Below are 9,013 nucleotides of genomic sequence, written 5' to 3' on the forward strand. Positions count from 1 at the left end.
TATTGCCTTACAATTCTGACAAGGATGGTACTGGTGTCTGGATACTTCCTTGGGAACATTCCAGAGCTGTATCAATAATGTAAAATATAGTAATTTTGTATAGAAGCAAGGTCTGTATTTTTAACAGTTCCTAACATGTCTGCTGTTATGAAAGAGACAGATTGAGTCTCCTGATTCTCAGTTCATGATAGACACACCCAGGTGGCAGCTGGCCATGGAGAGAAAGAAATCAAATCCAAATATCCTTTCACATCAGCCTCTTGGCTTATACATAGAGTGAAGATTCCAACCCATTCCTGCAAAGTTTTACAACTGTTTATTGAACTCTCATTATTTCAATAATATTCTCTTGGCCTCCAGAAATGGTAATTTCTAGCATTTCATCCTGGGTAAGACAGTTGTAACAACTAAAAAGACTACTAGGAAAGGCTTTCTGGGATAAGTAGGGGTGGGAGGTAGTGGGAATAGGATGGAGAGAGAGAGGCCCCTCATTTGGGGAAATGGTGACAGCAGATGCTTAGTACAGATGAGAGAGAGGATGTAGACTTGCTGGAAGAGTGCATTCAGGATGGAGGAGCTTGGGTTGAATTTAGCTGGGTGCTGGTATGGAGCGGGATTATAAGGCTGTGAGAAATCAGATATGGAGTTTGGCCTTGGTCTCTAAATAACAGGGCTCATTTTGTCCTCTGGATCCTTTTAGGGAACTTTCTCTTTTAGGCGGTGTGAAGGAAAGATGAAGCACAGTGAGAGAGGGAGACGGAGAGGCAGGGATGGACGCTGGCTGCAAAGATAAAGATAGGAGAAGATGGAGATTAAGCCTTAAGGGTGATGTGGAGGGACGGGAAGGCAGGTATGAAATCAGGTTGGGCTGGCATGGTGGTCTAGGGTCCATGAAGCACGGCAAAAGAGAGGGGTCATACATAACTTTAGAAATAACAGGCTGTGGTCTAAGGGTGAGGATGCCAGGGAATTCTTGGAGGAGGGACCAGGAGGAACAGACTCATTAGTGATCAATTTTTGATGATGGTGGGTACCTCTACAAAGCATGGACTTGGAAAAACATGCATCTAATCCAACCCCCATCCCAGTGCTGAAATTCCACAGGGGTGACCCCAGCTGGCAGCTATTGAAAATTTCTAAAAGTCTTCCAAAGGGCTCCTCCCTCTCACAGAGGGACAACATTTATTAGGTAGTCCTAATTAGAAAATCTTTCCGATAGATCTAGACTTAGCAGATAGTGAAAAGGAGGCTGGGCTGGAACTTAGGACTCAACTCTGCCTCTGGCTTCCTGTGTGGCAATTGACAAATTATCTAACCTCTCCAGGTCTCTAGTACTTGATCTGTAAAATAACAGGGTGGGCTCTCTCTTGCTCTGATTCAGAGTGGCTGAAAGTTGAAATGGAAAGAACAGAGGAATGAATGGATAGATTTTCTTGGAGAGAGGGCAGAGTCCAGGAACTTTGGGGAAGAAGGAAGAGAACCAGAAAAGGAAGAGGTAGTGGCATTATCCAGAGAAAAAGTCCATAAGGTCACCCTAAGTCAAGGCACTAACTTACTAGCCAAGGAAGCAGGGTTTAGGAGAATAATTCATGCCTTATGGAAATTCTAGGGCTTGGGAGTGAATCCCTGGGAGATGGCAAAGAATATGGGCTCGTAAGGAAGTTATAACTCTGAGTGAGTTGCAGGGTCTCGGTAAAGGCTTGAGTGGGGTGAGAGGTGGGCAGCAAGTATTGGCTTGTCAGTGAAAAATCATGAGTTTAACTAGTTATTTTGTATGGATATGACTCACAGGAGGAAGAGAAAGATCTCAATTGTGTACAGAAGCATAGTAGGATAAGTGAATGCATTCTGAGGTTGCATCAGTGGAGGTAGGGAGTCCATCCTGAGGGAGGTGATGTTCATGTTACCATCATATCTTGTGCTCAACTTTGGCTGGCTTGCTCTAAGGACACAGATGAGGTGGTGAAAAGAAAGACCGATTGGAAAGAGGAGATTTTGAGGAATGGGGTGAGCTTCCCTGTAATGATCCATGGGACCAAGAGAACACTTGCAGGAGAGCTTCTCCCTGGCTTTTCTACTTTTATTGCAGATAGAGCTTTTTCCGGAGGGTGCTCTGGACTTCAGGGTTCACTTTCCTCATTCTCCCTTCCTGAAGCAGCTCTGCATCTGCCATGCGCCGGGTCACCTGCAGCAATATATGTGGTCAGCTTAGGGATTAAGCCCCTGGTGGGACTGGTGTCACGGGTTTATGCAGTGAAGGTTAGGGAACAGAACAGGTCAGTGTCCATGGCCTAAGACAAAAGACCTTTGTTGTCTCCTCCTGTTCCATAGTTAGTATGGAATCACTGGCTGGACTTCTTTTGGATGTACTGGAGATTGAACTCAGGGTCTTCACACAGCCATTTTTTATTTTTTAATGTCCAGGCTGACTTCAAACTTGCAATCCTCCTGCCCCAGCTTCCTGAGTAGCTGGGATTACAGGCTATTGTGTCTGGTTGGAATATATACATATGAAAATTTATATTTAATATATATTTAATATTGTATAATAAATATAATAAATGTATATACATTTAATATATATTTTTCCTAATCTGCAATAAAACATACCACCATTAGAAGAAAAAAATATTTGGCTAAACATTAATTAAATATGAAAGAATTGTTCAAAGAAGTTTTTCTGTATTGCATTTAAACTGTCTCACATACTGTGGGCTTTGGAAGTATGCCCTGGGAAAATTTATTGCTGGCATAAAGATGTCCTACTTTCTATGTTGGGATTTGGGGATGGGGAAATGGAGGAAGACTGGGGGAGGCTCAGCCTGCTCCACCCAGGTGAGGTTCCAGTTTCCTTGTCCCAACTCACCTCCGTCAGAAGTTCCAGGATGGATCCTTTTATATCTCTGAACACCTTCACCAGTGTCTGGATGAAACAAGAGCCTTCCTCATCATGTCTGTAGGCAATGTACCCTGGGGGTTCCAGAGAGGTGAGTTGGGGTTCAGGGGTCAGGAGTGGCGGGTGAGGGCGAGGAGAAGAGGCTACTGCAGGCCAGTTAGGCGCTCCTACCTTCCACTGTGGAGTAGACGTGGAGGAAATCCGTGTAAGTTGGGATGGTTTGGGGGCTGTCATCGGTGATCATCATGACCTTATCTCCACCTACTGTTTCTCCGAGGTCCCTGTTTTCTGAAAGACCAAGAAGAGGAAAAGGCAGAGTCAGAAAGGAAGATGTGGAGGGGAAAAGGCTCTGAGACAGTATGGCAGCATGCCAGGTTTGGGATTGGGCTGGGTGAAGAGCAGGGATTCTGTGTTCCTGCTTCTGTCCCCACCTCCTCGACAGGCCTGCACAATGAACACTTTAGGCTTGGCTCTCAGGGCCTGGCAATTCTTGTTGTTCAGGACCTGGAAGAGGTCATCCAGCCTGACCATCTCCCCATCTTCTCCCTTGAGGAGGCCTTCGTCCCCATGGGCCATGAGCACCACGAAGGCACAGCTGACAGGCTCTTCCCAGCTATCTATGACCTGCTGGAATTTTTCCATCTCTTCATGGAATTGCTGGAGGGAAAGAAATGGTCAGGCTCAGATAGAGGCGCCACGCCTGTGATTCAGCCCCTTTCCCTCCTGGCCTAGAGCTGGCAGCCAAGTACCTGGGCAGTGGGATCTCTTTTCATGGTGCTCTGGAATCCCAGGTGCTGGAACATGCTTTTCAGGGCTTCCAGGTCTACCTCTGAACCTTCCCGGGCTTTGGTGACACACAGCGTCAGGGCTAGGCGGGCGCCTGACATATCATACTCTTCCTGGTCAAGAGGTGACAGAGTCAGTAAGGGAAAGAAGGTCAAGGAGATGCAGAGGATGTACTCAAAAAAGGCCTGGGGTTGCTTTGCCAGGTAAAATACAAGGTTCCTAGTAACACATTTCAAATAAACAAGTTGGTAGAATAAATACTTGTATACCCTGAATATTGTGTAGGATATACTTATAATATAAGTGCATTTGTTGTGAAATTCAAATTCAGCTAGGAGCCGGGTGTGGTGGCGCACACCTGTAATTCCAGCACTCGGGAGGCTGAGGCAGGAAGACTGTTGAAAATTTGAGGCCAGCCTAGGCTACAAAGTGAGCTCAGTGCCAGCCTGAACTGCATAGCGAGACCATGTCTCAAAAAGCCAAAAAACAAAAACAAAAGCAAAAGCAAAAACAAATTCAGCTAGGATCTTCTATTTTTATTTGCCAATCTGGTTGTTGAACTTGAGATATGATTCTTTTCTATCAAGATCTGTGGGGTAGGTTCCTGCCTTTATCCAGGCTCCAGCTTCCAAATTCGGATGAATGTGTGTGTGTAATTTTGAAGGTCCTTTCCTGTTGTCACATTTGATGGCTTTTGCCGCTCTCCCATTCTTCCTAAGCGTGTTCTATGCATTCCTCTATTGATTCTTCATTTGCAAAGGCCTCCAAACTTCTGAAGCTAACACCCACATCCTATCTTTACTCCCTCTGAGGAAGAAGGACTTGGGTCAATAATTCTTTTTTGAAGAGAAGCAGCGTACTGAGTCCATAGTGATAAGAACCTGATTTTTGGACACAGGTATAGCTGGCTTCCCTTCCTCCTGTTCCAGTTTGGGTTCCAGCTCTGTGTCTATTTTTATCATTTGGAAGATCACAAAGTTCTGAATACAAGTCATTATTTTTTCATTTTCCCTACTCTTTTTGAAAGATTAAGTCCTCCCCTCCTTCGTCCCCAGATATTCTCTCTCCTTCCAAACTGCCCCCCCAACCTACCTCCACTAAAGGCCGAGGAACACTCATTTCTCTTTTGATTCTGGGTTCAGCTCTCAGCACTATTTTCTGATCCTGAGGGTCAAGAGAAGATAGGTTGAAGGTCTCTAATGAAGGCAGAGGATCAGAGAACAGATTGATTTGTCTATCTGGGTTTTTGAGATATCGCTGGTGGTTACCTGGTATATGGTCAGACCGGGTAAGAGATGACAGTCTGTGGTGCATATCCTCCCTAGACTGAGAACCTGGTAGAGTCTTCCATCTGTAGAAGCCCTCAAAATGCCATCCCTACCAGCCTCTGAAATCTCCCCCTCCCTGCTTCAGGACACTCAACTGCCTGTGATGGATTCAACTTCCAGCTGAAGATACTGGATTGGTGGCCCATTTGCTCCCCTCTTCTACTCAGGAGATGACTGGCTGGGGAGGCATCAGTAAGGAAACGCCTTCAGGTTAGACTGTGAGAACTCCGTAAAAGTTTATGAAGACTGCACTGAAACTATCCTGGTGGGACTCAGGCTGAAGAGGTCTCTTTGCTTTGAGATTGAATATCTGTTAAAATTCTCTATTCTCCTGTCTGAGTTCTGTTCTGCTCTCTGGCTAAACAGCACACTGTCTGGCACACTCTTGGCATTTTCCCTTCTCTTTTTATCTGTCACTTCTTTATCACTCCTTTGTCAGCCTGGAATTATCAGAGAAGACTCCTACTTGGTGATGTGGGTGGAGTAATGTTTGCCATACCTTCTCCATCTGTTCTTGTCCCCACTCACCTAACCAGTTATCCATCTATCCAGGCTCGTCTCTTTACCTGTATACCCATCCGTCCATGCATGCTTCTGTCCATTAATCCATCCAGTCACTCATCCATCTATCACTCACCAACTATGCACCCATTTATTCATCTGTCTTTCCACCTACTCCTCAACCTACCTGCCTGTCTGTGCAACTACCCATTCATCCATCTATCACCCACCCATCATCCATCCACCATCCATCCACTCACTTATCCATCCATCCATCCACCAAACTCTCTAACACACATTTCCTGAGTATCTATTATTTGATAAATCCTGGGAACATACTATATAAGCTATTCTTCTTGCTCATACATAGCTTTAGTGTGTGGCAGAAACAAACATCAAATCTCTCTCTCATCTCTAGGAGGAAAGAAGAAAGGAAGCAGATGTTGTGAAGGAAGAAGTGGATGGAGCTCAGCTCTGAAACCGGGTACACCAGAATCAAGTGCTCTCCTCTCCTTGCTGTGAGTCCTGAAGCATCTCACGCCCTCTCTGAGACTCAATTTTCCTGTCTGAAAAGGAAAAACCAAGGAAGAGTGCTAAGTGCTTCACAGCAATGGCAAATCAAGGTAGATTCTGTGATTCTGATTCACTTCCTGGCCTCTCCCTTCTCTTGATGTCAGGAGTGCAGCCTGTTTATACTTGCTTTATAGCAGTAATCATTTTTTACTCACTAAATATCACATTCATCATCTCTTTGTGCTTATATACACACAGAAAGATCACAGACAGGTTTATTAATAGGCAGACAAATAATTTTACAAGAAAGTGGCATGTGCTTTATAAAACAGCAGTGTTTTTGATTCTTATTCTCATGGCTTTACTGGCAGCTCAGATTTCAAGAGTGAAAGCCTGGCACCTTTGTCTCTGTCTCCAACAGTGGGTGCAGAGGTGGTGCTGGGGAGAATTTATTGAGTAAACAAATAATAAATGAACAAGTGACAGAAAACCCAGAGAGATGGGTGGATGAATGGATGGAAATTTCTTCAGTTCTGCCAGAACTGGTGAGAATATCCATTCATGAAGTGACAGGTGTGTGTATGTATGTGTTTGTGTGTGTGTGTTTGTGTGTGTGTGTGTGTGTGTGTGTGTGTGTGTGTATGTGCATGTGAGTAAGACAGGGAAAGGTGGAAGAACCGCCATATCACTCACCGGCTGTAGACACAGTTGTTCCTCAAAGCCAGGCTGAGTCTTGTAGCTCTCTCTTCTGCTGGTCCGGGGCTGGGCTTCCAGGAGGAGTGGAACCCACGTGCTGACCGTGGAGAAGGGGCTGACAGTGCTGGTTCTTCTCAGGTTCTCCCGAGAGGGCCTGGCTATGAAACAGCACAATTGTCACTCCCTTTTATTGCCAGTGAGTCTTCTGTCACTCACAAAACCTCATGATGAGAGAGACACACCCTCAGCACAGCCTTGGTGTAGAAATAAAGTCAAACGCCCATAGAGTGAGTGATGTCAAGGCTCTGGCGACACCCCCTGGCTGAAGAAGCTGGAGCTGAGTGTCCAAGTCAGCCAGAGCATTGCGCCAGACCAATCACAAGACCCTCCTCCGCCGCGCTACGTTCAGCTCGTCAGCACCCAGCATTCCTATCGCCGAGCCTGCTTACCCCTCCACCTTCCCTGGGAAAATAACACCAACTTCACTTGCTTATCATCGCATCACATCCTCAAGAGCCCGGAGAGATCACCATTGTTCCTCCTACTTTGCAAATGAGGAATCTGAAGTCCATATGGTGAAATCAGATGACTTCTCATGGTCACCCCACCAGTAATTAGCACATTGGGCATCTGAACCAGGAGGGTCCGACCATCAATTCATGGCCTCCCCGGCCCCTCTCTTCTCTTCCTCCTGGCCTTCCTCCTCTATCTTTTTTGTCAGAATTTTGCTTTTTGCTTTTTTATTTTATATCAACAGCCTTCATAAGACATTATTCACACACCATATGGCTCCTCCACCTACAGGGTCCTATTCAGTAGCTTTATGATATTAATAGCGTGGGGCCATGGACTCCTCATCACAGTCCATTCTAGAGCATTCTTATCACCTCAGAAAGAAACCCTGTACCTCTTAGCTATGACCCCCAATCCCTCTCAACCTCAGACAGCCACCAATCTAACTTCTACCTCTAGATTTCTCTGTTCTACATGTTTCACAGGGACAAAATGTATGTTGTGTTTTATGTCTGGCTTCTTTTTGTTATTGTTGTTCTGAGACAGAGACTTGCTCTGTAGTCCAGGCTGGTCTTGAACTCACTATGTAGCCCAACCTGGCTTCGAACCCACAGTGATGTTCCTGTTTCAGCCGCCTGAGGGCTGCGATTACAGTCATGCATCACTATGTCTAGCTATGTCTGTTTTCTTTTCTTTTTTTCTTTTTTTAAATCTGGCACCATATCTTCAAAGTTCATCAAAGTTGCAATATTATTACATCATTCCTTTTTCATAACTAAATATTTTTCCATTTTGTGAATTAACATCATTTTGGCTGTTTGATGTTGCACACATTCATAAACACGTTTTTGTGTGAACACATATTTTCGTTCCATGTCTAGGAGTGGAATATTCAAACAATACAGACGTTTTAGCACACCTGGATCATTCCTATCCCTCCAACCCTTCCCTTTGCTTAGAGCTAACCCAGACACAAGACTAAGCATTTTCCTTTCAGCTCTTGTGTTGACTTGCATATTATTAGCTGTTTGTTTTATATGTGGGCTCATTTTACCAAATTGTTCTATCACTTGTTTTGTTCATCTAATTTTATGCCTGTGTCATCATCGCACATCAGAACATATGAAACAAAATCATGTTTTTTGTTCTTTAAGGAAATCGCATAGTTGGACATGGTGTTGCACACCTGTAATCCTAGCCACTCAGGGGGCTGAGGCAGGAGGAGGTCAAGTTCAAGTCCTGCATGGGCAACTTTTTGAGACTGTGTCTCAAGATAAAAAATAAAAAGTGCAAGGGATGCAGTTCAGTGGTAGAGTATTGCTGGGTTCAAAGCCCAGTATCACAAAAAACCCCCAAACAACAACCCCAAAAATTTCATTGAAAAAAATACCTACAGATAACAGCACAAGACTTTCTTTTCAGTGAACTAAGAGAAATAAGTAGTACACATGAAATGAATTAGCATCTATACTGAAATATTTTTGAAACAATTGAATAGAGAATTTGGGGAAGTATTTGAACTTTCCCCTACTTTCTGTTTCTCGTCTTGTCTGTGACTTGTACTCTGAGTAATATTTTGGCCATTCTTTTAACATTATGGTACAGAGTGTGTCAACTGTTGTTATTCTCTATTTTGTTATGAAACTTTGTTTTATATTTAATAGGAAATCTACATGCATAAAAGTCACAAGTCTTAAGTGTGTGGTTCAATGAATTTTCACAAACTGAATATATCCAACCAATATCTGCCCAAGGAGAAGACTATACCTAACTTTTTGTC

The 9,013-nt window shown here is 44.2% G+C and overlaps 1 protein-coding gene across 2 annotated transcripts; it reads right to left on the minus strand.

Moving 5' to 3' along the window:
• Positions 1-277: 277 nt before the first annotated feature.
• Casp14 (caspase 14, apoptosis-related cysteine peptidase) lies at positions 278-6,890 on the minus strand. 2 transcript variants are annotated; one of them, XM_005406098.2, is made up of 7 exons: positions 6,718-6,890; positions 4,775-4,846; positions 3,646-3,795; positions 3,328-3,553; positions 3,068-3,184; positions 2,867-2,970; positions 278-2,185 (listed from the first exon to the last, which is right to left on the minus strand). In XM_005406098.2, the coding sequence occupies exons 2-7, from the start codon at positions 4,799-4,801 to the stop codon at positions 2,081-2,083; spliced, it is 729 nt and encodes a 242-aa protein (XP_005406155.1). In that variant the 5' UTR covers positions 4,802-4,846; positions 6,718-6,890; the 3' UTR covers positions 278-2,080. The 2 variants fall into 2 exon arrangements, with proteins under 2 accessions (XP_005406155.1, XP_005406156.1); XM_005406099.2 differs by lacking the exon at positions 6,718-6,890 and adding an exon at positions 4,951-5,724.
• Between the last annotated feature and the right edge of the window lie 2,123 nt (positions 6,891-9,013).

Source organism: Chinchilla lanigera, unplaced genomic scaffold (genome assembly GCF_000276665.1).
Source record: "Chinchilla lanigera isolate Chin_1 unplaced genomic scaffold, ChiLan1.0 scaffold00094, whole genome shotgun sequence".
NCBI classification, from domain to species: Eukaryota; Metazoa; Chordata; class Mammalia; order Rodentia; family Chinchillidae; genus Chinchilla; species Chinchilla lanigera.